This window comes from Cryptomeria japonica, chromosome 2 (genome assembly GCF_030272615.1).
Source record: "Cryptomeria japonica chromosome 2, Sugi_1.0, whole genome shotgun sequence".
NCBI lineage: Eukaryota > Viridiplantae > Streptophyta > Pinopsida > Cupressales > Cupressaceae > Cryptomeria > Cryptomeria japonica.
The window spans coordinates 168,810,546-168,825,953 of record NC_081406.1 but is presented as its reverse complement, the minus strand read 5'-3'; the positions used below and the strand labels follow the sequence as shown (position 1 = coordinate 168,825,953).

The 15,408-nt window shown below is 35.1% G+C and overlaps 1 protein-coding gene across 3 annotated transcripts in view; it reads left to right on the top strand.

Annotated features, from left to right (window-relative positions):
* Positions 1-15,408, top strand: part of LOC131065957 (probable leucine-rich repeat receptor-like serine/threonine-protein kinase At3g14840) — a 264,349-nt gene that overhangs the window by 166,395 nt on the left and 82,546 nt on the right. For all 3 annotated transcript variants that reach the window (XM_059216890.1, XM_058000570.2, XM_058000567.2), the window contains one exon: positions 11,237-11,299. In XM_059216890.1, the coding sequence (XP_059072873.1) occupies positions 11,237-11,299 (63 nt within the window). The remainder of the gene's footprint in view (positions 1-11,236; positions 11,300-15,408) is intronic.

The window sequence follows — 15,408 nt, the reverse complement described above, 5'->3', positions numbered from 1 at the left end:
TCTTGAGTTGGCAAATTTGGAACCTTGCATCCAATCTTCTCCAAAGTGTGTTGTTTCATCCAGGTTGTATCTTCTAAAGGCTTGTCCTTCCATTGGACTAGGTACTCATAGTAGGTATGCCTCCTTGTTTTCTTACTCACCCTCTTGTCAAGTACATGTTCAACTTCAAGCTTAGGCTACTTAGGTAGGTCTTATAACATCTCTTCGCTGCTGGAATCATCTTGAACTACATCACACACATCAGTAACAGGATCTTTATATGCATATATATCTAAAACATTGAAAGTGTTAGAGAGACCAATGTCCAGAGGGAGATCAATCTTGTAGGAATTGTTGCCACACTTTTGGATGATCTTTAAAGGACCTATCTTCTTCTTCATCAACTTGGTGTATTTCTTCTTAGGGGTTCTCTCCTTCTTGAGATGAATAATCACCATATCTCCAACCTTAAACTGCAAATATCTTCTTCTCCTATCTACTGCATGCTTGTATTTATCTGAGGTTTGTTCCAACCTATCCTTTACTTGGTTGTGTATGTTTGTCATCACTTCTGAAAATTCCTCTACTTGTGCACTTCTTCTATCCAAATCCTTCACATCTCTCAACTCCAATACACCTATAGGGTGTGACCTATACATTATTTCAAAGGGACTATGACCAGTGCTCCTATTCACTAAGTCATTATAAGAAATTTCTGCTTGAGGAAGTATTGAATCCCATGCAGCTCCTTGATCTTTAGTTAAACACCTCAATAGGTTTCCAAGTGACCTATTGATGACCTCAATCTGTCCATCAGATTGGTGATGATAATCTCATGTAAATGACAAATTGGTACCCAACCTTCTCCAAAGAGTTTACCAAAAATGCCCAATAAACTTAGAACCTCTAACTGAGATGATTGATAGTGGCAAACCATGCAAGCTGACAACCTCCTTGAAGAATATACCTACTATGTGAGATGCATCATGTGTGGTTTTACAAGGTAGAAAGTGATCCAATTTTGAAAACCTGTCAACAACTACATAGATGTTGTCATAACCCTATTTTGTCTTTTGGAGTCCTAATACAAAGTCCATGTTGATCGAATCCCATGGCTTGTTTGGTATGGGAATAGGAGTATACAAACCTGTATTTGAACTACTACCCTTGGCCTTTTGACAAATCATACAACCTTCCACATACTTTCTAATCTTAGTCTGCATCTTAGGCCATAAGTAGAATCTTCTAACCAACTCAAGGATCTTGTCAATCCCAAAATGACCTGCCAATCCACCACAATGCTTCTCTTTCACAATGTTCTCTCTCATGGAGCCTTTAGGGATGCAAAGTTGGCTTCCCTTGAAAAGTAGACCTCTTTGCAAAATGAAGTATGATAACTCCTTTATGGTACTTGTCACCCATTTCCTTACACACTTGGTATGCTTCTTTGAAATCCTCATCTCCTTGGTACATATCCTTCATGGAAGTGATTCCTATGCTCTCTAACTGAATCTCCTTCACTGTCAAGTTCCTCCTACTAAGGGCATCAACTACCTTATTTGCTACTCCTTTCTTGTTCTTGATGGTGAAAGTGAATGCTTGAAGGTATTCCATCTACTTCATATGTCGGTGATTCAACTTGTCCTTCCTATTCAAGAAACTCAGAGCATGGTTATCAATATAGACTACAAATTCCTTTGGTAACAAATAATGCCTCCATTTCCTCAAAGATTGGACCATTGCATACATCTCCAAGTCATAGGTTGAGTACTTTTGTTTGGCTTCATTCAATTTTTCACTAAAGAAGGCTACTGGTCTACCTTCTTGACTCAAGGCTCCTCCTATTACCTTGTTACTTGCATCACATTCTATGGTGAAAACCTTATGGAAATCAAGTAGAACCAATATAGGTTGCTCTACTACCCTTATTTTCAAATACTCAAAGGACATATTTGCTTCACTAGTCCATACAAACTGACATTTTATACCCCCCTTTATAGTGTCAATCATAGGTGCACATACACCACTAAAATTCTTAATAAACTTCCTATAGAAGCTTGCAAGACCATGAAAACTCTTTACCTCACTTGCATTTCTAGGTGTAGGCCAATTGAGGATTGTTTTCACCTTGGATGGATCCATCTTGAGGCTGATCTTGGAGATTACAAAACCAAGAAATACTAACTCCTCCTGCAAGAAGACACATTTTTCCAAATTGATCTTCAACTGCTCTTCATTTAACCTTTTCAACACCAAATCCAAATGTATTAGATGCTCATCCCTATTCTTGCTAAAAATCAAGATATCATCTAAGTACACAACAACAAAATGATTGATAAAGGGTTTCAAGACTTCATTCATGAGTCTCATGAATGTACTAGGATCATTTGAGAGGCCAAAAGGCATAACCAACCATTCATAAATTCCTTCATTTGTTTTGAAGGTGGTCTTCCACTCATCCCCCTCTCTCATCCTGATTTGATGGTAGTCACTCTCAATCCACCTTGGAATAGTACTTGGATCCTACTAGACAGTCCATCAAATCTTCTATCTGAGGCATAGGGAAACTATACCTGATTGTGATCTTGTTTATGGCTCTTGAATCCATACATAATCTCCATGTACCTTCTTTCTTTGGGGCCAATACTGCAGAGACAACACAAGGGCTAATGCTCTTCCTTATGAACCCTTTCTCTAGCAGCTCATGTACTTGCCTTGCAAGTTCTTCATTCTGATCAGGGGTTAATTTATATGTTGCTTTGCTAGGAAATGTAGAGCCTAGTATGAGGTCAATACAGTGACTTACATATCTGAAAGATGGCAGGGTCTCTGGTTTGCTTCTTGCAACTATACCCTTGTATCTTTCCAATAACTATTTCACCTCTCTAGGACCTGCAGTCCTCTCTTGCACTTTGTCTTCTTCTTTCTTCCTTACTTCTTATGTTGGCTTCACCACTATGGAAAAGCATGGGGTATCCTTCTCTTTCATTGTCTGCATAAACTCCTCCTAGCCTACTAACATGACACTAGTCACAACATGATTGTCTTTGCCATCATCCGGCAGTGGGGTCATAGTGTATTGCACACCATCTTTGGTCAAACTATAGATATTTTTCATCCCATCATGCCTTGAGTCTACATCATATTGCCATGGTCTCCCAAGGAGTAAATGGAAAGCATCCATCTCTGCAACATCACACAAATCTTGTCTCTATATTCACCTATTTGAAAGTCAACCCAAACTTGTTCACTTACCAAAGATTTCTGCTCTTTGCTCAACCAGGAGACTTTGTAGGGGCAAGGGTGAGGAAGCTTCTTCAATCCAAGTTTTCTAACTATCTCTGCTGAAGCAATATTATCAGTTGACCCTGAGTCCACAATGACTCTACATACCTTTCCACTTACCTTGCAAGTAGTTCTAAACAATGACTTCCTCTGTGGTGGCTCCTTGATAGTTGGTACCTTCAATAGGGTCCTTTTGAACATCAGATAGTCCCCTTGCTCCGGATCTACATGTCTTGAAGGTACACTTTGGGTTTCCTCCTCTTGTGCCAAATGAACTCTTCTTTCTCCACCTTGACTATTAGAACCTTGCTTTTCTGAACATCTAAAAGATTGTTGGCCAACTTGATTACATGTGAAGCATCTTCTGGTGAACACATTGGTTTCTCTACCTCCAAATATACCTCAATAATTTGGTCTTCTTCCTCTAAAACTACACCTGTGACTTGGTTCTTGTTCTGATTCATGATTACTTGACTCTCCTTGTGGTTTAGGAGATGTTCCTCTTCCACCAAATTTGCCTCTTCCTCTAAAGTTTCCTTGTCTTCCTCTACCTTATTGATCTCCCTTTCTTCTGAACTTTTCTTCAATTCTTAATGCCATTTGATAGAATTTATGAAATTTCTTAGGAATGAAGAGACTTAGTTCATCTTGAATGGAATACTTGAGGCCATTCATGTATCTTGCCAACTTTTGTTTCTCATTCTCTAACACCTTTTCTCTTAAGGATAGTTTGTGAAACTCCTCGGTGTATCCACTCACATCCAAATCCTTTTGTCTCAGTCTATGCAACTTATTATGCATTGTCACTTCATAATCCTTAGGTACAAATTTATTTTTCAACTCTGCAACCATCCTCTTCCATGATGAGATGGGTTTCTTCCCTTCTTCTACTCTCTCATTTTGCAAGAAGTTCCACCAACTAAGGGTGGATCCCTTCATCTTAGGCTTAGTAGTATTCATATTTTGGTTCTAAGGCACATATTCACACTCAAAGTGGTTCTCTAAGGCCTCCAACCAATCCATGACTTCCTTTGGGTTCATCTTCCCAATGAGTATAGGTAGGCTTGCTTTGTCATCTCTACCACCTACTCTCTGAAGGGCCTCAAGGAAACCTCTCTGATCTGCAGGTGTCCTCTCTCTTGCCCGCAAAAGGGTATCTTCATCATTCCCTTCTTCATCTTCATCAGAGTATACTTTCTTCTTTTCCATATTTCCCTTCAACTTATCCAACTCTTTTCTCATCTCTTTGTTTGTTGTTGCTTGCTCTCTTACCAACTTGGCCAATTCAACGTTGGTCATCATTCTCCCATCACTAGTGTCTTCTCCTTTTGACTTATTATCAATCTTATTATTCCAACCTCATGAAACTTTGTGGTACCACTTGATGCAGAGTGGGCCACTAGAAGGTAAGAAGACCCAAAATCACCCTCTATGCCTTGATTAAGGCCTATTACAACCCCACAACTAGGGTTCTATACACACCGATGCAATCAGTCACCTACTACACTTTCTAAGGAGGTTTTGGACTATTAAAAAAATAATATCACTCATCCTATCCTTCCAACCAAGTTTGACAGTATCCTTTTTGCACTCGGGTCAAGAAACCCCTATTTAGGCCTAATCCTAGTAGCCCTGCTAGACTGGTATTTTCCAAATTATTAAAAAATCTTCCAAAAAGCTCTAGGAAAAAATTACATATTTGAATACCCTTTTGGGTTTTGCATCCAATCCCAAGAGCTTGAGGTTTGACTCTACTCCAGCGCCCCTAAGCACCTACTGAGTTTGTAGACCTAATAGGCCTAATTAGGCCTATTTTCCAAAGCAACTACTTGAAGATGGGGTTGCAAAACCAAACTCACAACTTGGACATGTTCCATAGGCCTCTAATAGACCAAATCCACCATTAGACCAATCACCAAACACTCCCTAGGTGACTTTTTGTTCATTCCTTCTTGTAGGCTAGACTACACACATTGTCTTGTTTAGCCTAGTTTTGGTGGTAACCACACCAACCCTCACTCCTAGATTCCACCATTTTGAAATATCATTTTAAAAACCCCTAAATTTAATTTTCCAAAATGTCATTGAATTCCTCAATGGGATTTGCAAGTTAGGGCCACATCCTTGGTGAAACCCTATGAACTAGGGCTTTGAATGACAATTTTTGGTAAACTGCCCACAACTCGCTCCAAACTCTATCAATAAGAGTCAGGACACTTGCATTCGAACCATCACTCACACCAAAATCCAACCAATTCAAAATTCCATGCAAGTAAATCCTCTGTCAGATCGTACAGTACAGAAAACAATGGAATTTGGGTAAAATCTGAGTTTTTTTGTTATTCAAACCACGAAATATTTATATGCTTCATCCAACACCAACATGGATGATCTCATAGGCACAAATAGGATTTTCCCCTGTGGCTAAAACTGGTTTCCAATTGGTTATGGCCATTGGAACCTCTTTTTCCAATCGGGGGAAAATGTTGCTTAGCAACTTTTGACAATTTTGCATTTTTGACACTTTTGACATGCCAACATCCCTAATGGACATTTTTTTAGACCTATCCTAGGCCTAAAACAACTCAAGAAAACTTATCAACATGCCTCCTACACTACATGAACCCCATGGCCTAATTTGGTCTCTAGGTTTATAAATGACCTTAGAGCCAATTGGTCTTACAAATGGGTTCTTTATTACATCCAAAGGATCCAAACTAATCCAACACATCAAACAAAAAATGAAATCCAAATACCAAGAGGATTTTCTACACGAAAATACCATCCAAAACCAAAAACCATTCCCAACAGGCCAAAAATACATGTCAGACCCAAAAATTCATCCTTTCCTCACATTGGAAATCAAAATGGCAACTTTCATTTGAACAACCGATCAACCCAATCAATAATTAAAAGAAAAAAGATAACAATAACAATTGCTAATTGCAACTCCCCAATAAATCATAAAATGCCAATAAATAATTAAATGCATAAATAATTAATTCAATAGTTCATTTTCAAATCTAGCCTCTACCCTTTTAAGACACACTTTCTATTTCATTTCAATTCATCACTCGCTTAATTCCAAATCTAGGATTTAACCTAGGAAAACCCCTATCAACCCAACAACATTCTTTCCTCTTATTTTCAAGTGACAGGATCTAGAGACATCAATTATAGATCTAAGAAGAGAAAACAAAGCCGCACATAACCATATTTTGTTAAATTTAAAGCATTGGGTCAAGGTCACCTAGTATTAATGTACAACACTTTTGCAACTAATGTTTATGGAGATACTTAGAGAAATATACTGATTCCAAAACTATTTCATTTGTTTACACTTCATAGGTTTGGACAAGGACTTATAGCGTCTATATCCTAGATTTCCATTGCTAGATTTCACCCATAGGTTCCTCTCTGCTTCCCATTTCCAGATATGTGCTTCATGTCTATATATTTATTCTGAAACTATTTGCACATATTGATCATTGTGAATTTTCCATCACCAATACTATTTCTTTCATTCAATTCACATCACTTACATAGCTCATTTTCAACTCAATTAATGGGGAACTAAATTCACCTCGAGATCAGCCCCTTGCCTATCAAATTGGAGGTTGAACCAATTGAATTCACTCTCCTTCCAAATCTAATTATTGGAGATGGTCTTAGTTTCTAGTTTGCATGCATAAAGTTGTGAACCCTATTTCCACTATACAAGTACCATTTCCTAAGAGAGAAGTTCTCAAATAAATAAGTTAAGTTAGAAAGTGTTGAGACAAAGAAGAATATTGTAGAAATATTCACCAAACCTCTTCCAAATAAAAAAATTGAACTTATCTCCAACAGATTTTGGGAGTGGTTTCTCTCTCCTCTTGATTTCAAGAGAAAGTACAAGTTGACAGGGAGATTTGACTCCCTGCCACACATAGACATGGTGGTCTTACAGAGTGTTTTAGATCATGTAGTGGGAAAACAAGTGTAGGAAAGTTGGTGTTTTTGGAATTCTGATGTTTTCCTTTTCCATTGATGTCAAAGAGGGAGAAAGAGACCCAAAATGCTACATCTCTCAAGAAGATTAAGAAGTCAAATGCTGAGAATCTTTATATAGAATTAGTTATACCTTCTAGGGGGAGTCTTTGATTTTGTTGGTCTATGTTGGTAACATTTTTTTATTTTCCATCAATGAAAAAGGGGGAGATTTTGGAACATTGTATTGTCATTGATGTCAAAGTAATTAGTAAGAATTAAATGTATTAAACTTGATCTCAAGTTTTTGATAGAACTACAATAATTTTAGTTACTTTTGACATGACATGACTAATAATTTGAGTTGCAAAAGGACAGTGATAAGTTATGCTGATATATCTCTACTATAATGTTAATAATATTATCACACATCTATTCCTGTTGTTGGAGGTGATATAGAATTTTTTGGGATATATTATGAATTATGTTACTTAGACACTATGTACACTTTGACATAGTTCTTGGCTCCACTTTCTGACATAGTTGTGTATTATCACTTGCGATTTGGAAGTTAAGTATAACTACATATGAAGTATCATATTCTAGAGTTTCAAAGGTTGACCTTCAACAAACAAAAAAGAAATGTGAAAAAAGTGTTCATTATGCTAGTTGGCATACTATGTTGATGTTTTAGATTAATGTTCCAGAGGATTGTAACGTGCACTAGCTAGAGGTAGCGTATGGATCTTCATTGGGGATGGTAGAGTGCATGTTTGGTATTGCATAGTGTGTCTCTACTCCTAGAGTGACGTGTGGGCCTTTAGACTAACCCTATTACATGATAGGGCTAAGCTTTAATCTTGTGGCCAACTTGTAAATATTGTAAATATGTTCTAGGCTAATATGAGAATGTAATTAATATTGGAGTGCGTATATATTGAAAGGTAGAATCATTTTATATGTTTTGTGGTTGATGAATTGAGGTGGTTGTTGATATGTAAGCATGTGGGCGATGATGAAAAAACTTGTACAAATTGCATATTAAATCATAATGGGTGAATTCATTTGAAGATATTATTCATAGTGTGATGATGTTCTAAAAGTTTATTAGATTGGGAAGAACTTGAGTATTCAGCCTTGAAGGTCTACTTTTCATATCTCTTATATTTTTTTTAGATTGGTGTCTCACATGCTAAGTTGGTGCTAAAATATTTGATTAGGGAATTTGTGTCTCTTGTAGGTTGGTGCCTGCAAACGTAATTAGGGATTTGTGTCTTCGATAGGTTGGTCCTTACTTCTTGTTGTAAATTCTTTATTATTTTATGAGGCTAGATTTGGGCAACAGACCCAAGAAGCTATTCTCATCATGGTTTTTCACTTTTAGGTTTCCATGCAATTATAATGTTCATTTATGTGGACGTGTTTGTGTTTATCATTTGATAACTTACTTCATCATTAAGGAAAAAATAGTAATCCTCCTTATTATTGTTAATGTGAGGATCCAATTAACACTAAGAGGGGGGAGGGGTGAATCAGTGATAACAATAAACTGCAAACTTTCACCAATCTGAACAATACATCACAAAAAAGTTCATAACTAGTACCGGTAGCTGATCTAACAATCACTTAATGCAAATTTACCAAAACATTACCAGTAGCAACTTAAGTGTTCATCATTAAGCAAATATAGTAAAGACATCAAATGAACAACTTAACAATCCATCCACAACATGAACACAAGGATTTTTCACATGGAAATCCAAATGGGAAAAACCACGGTGGGAATTGATACCCACAAGATATTGCACTCTTTTGGAATGCACCCTGTTAGGAGTCTAGCCCTGTTAGGAGCTTTACAACAATGCCTGGTTAGGAGCAGACCCTATTAGGAGTCACTCGGTCAAGGGATTTTACAACTGAGCTCTGTTCGGAGCTTTATCCTATTAGGAGTAACCTCACCGAAGGATTTAAAATCAGGTTGTTGAGCTACCTGGTTAAGGGATTTATACAATCAGGTCTATTAGGACCTACCCGGTTAAGGGATTTTAATGCTACTGCAACTGCTAGGAAATAATAGATAAATGATCTGGACTCAACACTTAATAGCTTTTTATTACAGATCCTTGTCAGCTCCAATATGCTTCTCTCATGCAGACATCTCAATCTGGTTCGGCACACACACACTTCTCTGATCACCGACACTCTTAACCTTCTCAAACTCGACCTAAATACATTTTCTAATTAGATTGGTTACAAAACCCTAACCTACAATGAATCTACATCATAGATCATATCACATCATTACAAATCATTATAGATCATTACAACAAATTACAAGACAATTACAGTCATTGAATGTTCATAACTCATCACTGCACATCGATCTGATAAGCTATCAAACCCTTATCACATTCTGCTAAGAACTTAGCTACTTCCCAAAAAATTTGATCCTTGTACGCACCAAAACAATATCTTATCTTTTCACATAGATTTTGACATGCCATCATCAACTTATGAACATGAAAAGAATCACCGCCAAACCATAAATCATCACCGGTCAAAGATCTTGTTACTGGTTCTCAAACCCTAGCTATTTGTACAATAGTCAATTAAAAACATGACTTCCAGTTCTCCAAACATGATGTGGTTCATGTCAGACTCATTATGATGTCATAAGCACACATTCCAAACCGCAATACCTGACACAGCACGGATCTCTACTATAACCATGTCCTTCGCTATTCTTGTTTATCGATTCACTGTCACTAGGCAATTTTACTTTCCAACTTAATTCAATTCAATCCATTACTAGTTAGACTAAACTAGTAGACTTAGATGACATACCAATCATAAACAAACATGGACAAATATGGTTGCCATTAATGACAACACAAATAACTGATCATCATATCATAGTTATATCATCACCAGCAGTCCATCAAGATATCATCACCAACAGTCCTTTATTGATACACCATCATCTCGATCAGTTATGCCAACATACCAAAAATTATAATTTGGATTTGATGCTTGAAAATGTTATTAATGATAATTAATGTTGTGTACCATTTACATTACATTCATTTTTAAAAAAACTTGAAACGTTGTCAAGTGATAATAGGTCTATTAATAAAGTTTATTGTCTCACAACAAATTCACTAAAAATCATTTTACGTCAAGTATAAATATTTGAAAGCATAGAATATAAGACTTAATTTGAATCCTAATAATTTATAAATCTATTAATTTTCAACTCTAATCTGAATAAAATTAATTATTCATTAAAGTATATCAAAATTATTTTAAAATTCTTTCAAAATATTTAAAATTATTCTAAAAACATATTCTGTACAACAATATTGACATAAACTATCACTAAAAATTCTATTATTGACACAAACTATTACCAAAATGATCTAATTATGAAACAAAAGATCTTCATCATCACAAATATTGTTCTCCTAATGTTATCACTTGAATAACATTAAGAAATGACTTCATAGCTTGAGATAACAACTTTTTAATTTTCATTATATTATATAAAAACTTATCTTGAAAACATTGCTTAGAATACATTTGTGAGTTTGTTAACAATTTCTTGATCTTCTTCAAATTTTTATTTTCACCATTATTTGATTAAATTTTTCCACCATTAGTTCATTTTATTTTTTACCATCTCATACTACTATTTGACCAATATCCATGCTTAAATTGCTTCTTTAAAGTTTCTTGTCTTGAAAGTACCTCTTTCAAGCTTTTTTATTAATATAAATACCATATATTCATTGAAATGATCCTTGGTCGATGTTTCTCTCATAAACTCAAGTGTTTTTTAGAAATGGCATTTTTCTACTCTCCCTCTCCATATCTTCATCTTTTCTCTTCCCTTGAAACATATATTAATATTGCTAAAACCTTTCATCATTAATAAATAATATTAGTTCTTTCTTTTTCTTAATTAATTTTTTAAGGTAAAGTAATCGACAATATGTTGGCATTTCAGGTACCTTGGAAACAACAATTTATCTGGAAAACCTCCAGCATGGTTAAACATAATTGAATATGTGTAAGAATGCTTCTATCTTTTTTCAAAATCAATATCTATTTATGTGGTCAAATGTTTGTGTATATTGTCATAAATATAAGTAGGATTAGAGTATATAACTAAATCATTGATTAGTGATAATTAATATTTTGTTTAGTTTTCATATGTTAGAATTTTATTTTTTAGAGGTATTTGTATTTAATTTTTGTATTATATTAGTTAGATTTGGTTTGCTGTAAGGAATTCAAGTAGCGGAAAAACTTCCTACACTAATCATGAGAGAAGAGTAATGCAAAAACTTTTGCAGATCATCACAAGAGTTGCAGAAAATAGAAATAGATATAATAACATTCAAACCATAACATAGTGATTTACATGGGGAAAACCCTTTCAGAAGAAAAACCTCACACTCCAAAAGCCGCCCAATATATTATTCAGCAATCAAAATAGATTACAATATACTTGCAGAGCAAGCTCTTCACAAAAGTACCACTAATTAGAGATTCAGAGGTAACTCAATAGCCATAAGACTCTTGCACACAACCTTTATCTCACACACCTCATATATAGGAGATACAATACAAAAAACCATCAAACGGTATTACAAAACCATGGGCTAAAACCATCCAATAAGATGTAATCGACCTTATCTCCCTTATAGATGCCCTATGGCGTGTCCCTCCCTTTTTACAACTCATTTATGTGTCCGATGTATTTTATATTTCTTATTTCAGGAGTACAAACTTCCAGAGGCCATAACTTGAGAACCGTGTGCCTGATTGACGAACCGTTTGAAGCGTCGAAAAGATCGTGAATTTATCTATTGCCTCGTATACTGATACGCTATTTACACACACTTTTCAGGGTGTTTCAGGGCCTCTAAAGTCCTTAAAATCAAATTTAAACCTTTCATTGGACCCCTCCAAAATGGAAAATTTAATATCTTCAAAAGTAGTTGTGACCTTGCGATGTAACTTTACCAGAAGCTTTGGGGAGAATTTTGCACCATTTTGTGATCAAATGAAAACTTACTATAAATAGTAACCTCATGTAAATGCAAGGTTGAGACACCATTTTCCCAACATTTAGAACATAGTATTTTTTAATTAAATTATGTGTTAACTTATTAATTTGTGTAAAATAGTGTCTTATTTTTAGGATATAAAGAAAATAGATCAAGTTCATTGTAAATGAAATTCTCAACATGTATATGTGTTTCTTAAGCATTTTTCCTCTAAGTTACATGCCTAATTTTGTATAACTTTTATAGGAATCAAAAAAATTCATACAAATAAAATTTGGCATGCTCTAAATATACACACTAGAAGACATGACACAAACACATCTATTGTGCATCAACTTGATTTAAGTTACAACTATTTCTTTAAGAATCATCTTATTGTATCAGTTATCTAGAAACTATGTTATCAATGAATCAATATTGAATAATAATATATTACATCTATCAAATAACAAAAATGACATATCATTATTTATCAAGGTGGCTCTTGCATCTCTTCATCATGTATTTACCTCTTCTCCAATAACCTATATTTGTTAGATACATGTACAACTAGAAACACATTATGAGATACAATTGGCAAATAAATATAAGTCATTAATTCAAGTCACATCATTAATATAGTTAGATCCACTAGATGGTATCTTATAGCTTGATTTGTAAGGGGTGATAGAGCAACCATACATCAGGGAGGAGTAAATTAATTTAATTTTAATTATTATAAAGACAAGTCCTAAAGTCTAGACCTATGCCTCAAGGGCTCATCTCAGATGGCCTTGCCTATGTCACATATAGAGACATCATAGTTTGATATTTTAATTTAAAATTATATGTTATGAAAATATAATGGTGGTCATGTAACCCTTTCTAGATTCCAGTTCCCCAAACATTTCCCTTATCAACTAATAGCCACTTAGGTGAAACAAAGATAAAATCCTAGCTAAATTAGTTATAAAGATCAGCCATTGCTAGTCCTCCTCACAAGGTCTCTCAAGGACCTATGTCTAGGCTCAAATTATCCAACCCATATGCATATTAAGATAGTGAAAGAAGTGGAAGAGAGAATGATCTATACATCAAAGGTGTTACTCTCCCAAAGTATTGTATGTTAGCTTATTACTATCACATGTGGGGCTACATCAACCATATCATAAAGTAATAACCAAGGAGCACACACTTACAAGACATATCACATCCCTAGTGACCTATGTCATGCATGAAATTAACCCCCAATAGTGACTCCCAAATCATACAATTAACAAGAAATATACATGTACATGATGTGCACATGTCCATATGTCATTTTCATTAAACAATACAAGTTACCTCCTAATTATTATCCAATCATAAGTATAATACAAGTATAAATGTTAGAAACATGAGTTACCGAGGTGTGGTGTCATTGACGACAACTTGTTTGGTGATGTCATTGATGTCACTATGGTCTGGAAGTAAGTGTTATAATGTTGTTGTCTGGTCTGGTGGTGATATTAAGGTGTTTTTGAAAGGTTGGTGTAGTGGAAGTTTCAATATGTAGGAAATAGTATTTATGTGTAGGAAAGAGAATTTAATGTCCTAGTGGAAGAATTATTCGCATTTCTCTAGTTTGTAAAGGTTATAGATTGAAGTTCTAGATATATTTTTTATGATCAATGTATGTTGCACTATCAAGTTTCTAGGTCCTCTGTTGCTCAAATGGAAGAGTTTGTTGTTGTTGTTTTCAACAGTAAGGTATCTATCAGAACTAATCCAAATAATGCTTTGTGGTTCTCTAATATATGAATTCAAGTTTTGTGGGTTGGAGGACATGCTCATTTTGTTTGTACAATGTTCCAGTTCAATTTTTTGGTATTGGTTTGATCAATATGAGAAGTTATTCTATTTTGAATTTAGTGTTGTCAGCTATTTTGCATGGGGTCTTCATGAGCTAGGCAATATTATATCACATCCATTCATATTGGGGGGTTAATTATCCCAAAAATGAGGGTGCAATATATTGGCTATTGGTGAAAATAGGGGAGTTTTTAATTCTGACTATGAAAAAATATAATATTTGATGAAAATAGGGGGGCTTTTAATTTGGGTTGTGTTTTGGGATGGGGTGACAAAAAAGGAGTTTAGGGAAATATTTTTTGAAAATAGGGGGATTCTTTGTTAGGACCGAAAGGCAACTGAGAGGGAGGGGGGGGGAGGGTGAATCAGTTGTCTGTTAATTTCAACCCAAATATAACTTAATCAAACTTGATGGATAATACCAATAAACCAAACTTAATGTTGGTTGACAGTTTAATAGTTAATAATAATACCGGAAAAGTTTAATGCATGAAACAAAAAGACAAATAACATCCACAACACATAACACATATATTTGTACGTGGAAACCTTGTAAGGGGAAAAACCATGGTGGGAAACCTTACCCACAATCAGATGATACTACTGTAGATAGTATGTGTGTACAAATGGGGTCTACACATGTAGAAAGGCCAGCTGCCTAGAGCTCACTGCTCAATCGCAAAATGAGAGTCACACTGACTACAATTGGATGGTCAAATCCAATGATAATGTACTACTCAAAATAGCATCTTCATATGCTGGATTCAGTACTAGTTAAGCTTTGATTGTCTTCTTCATACCATCCTTGAATCTTCAAATGATGTATGTGTGTATAGCTCTTCTTATATTCGCATATACCTTATTACAATCCTTTTCCACACCTTCTACTTCTACATAATCTCACAAATGAGATCTTACATATATACTAAAACCTAAGACCAAATGTGTAGGTCGGCTCACTAAGAATATTGCAATTAAATAAATTACAAATGAATCAATATGTGATGCATCATGTCGGCTCAATGCATTTACAATAATAACCAATTAATAAATCATCTACATAATGTGTCGTGCTGATTTGGAATAGATAACGCTTGCCAGTCCATAACCTAGACCTATTTGCTGGTAACAACAAATATGCAAACTCGATTAGACCAATAACCAAATCACCAAAACCAAGTGTCCAAACAATGTCTTTGACATAATCAAGTAATCTCCAGATGATAATAGATCATCCTTAGTGTCGGTGAACCAAATACTGGTTACTGTGCATAAG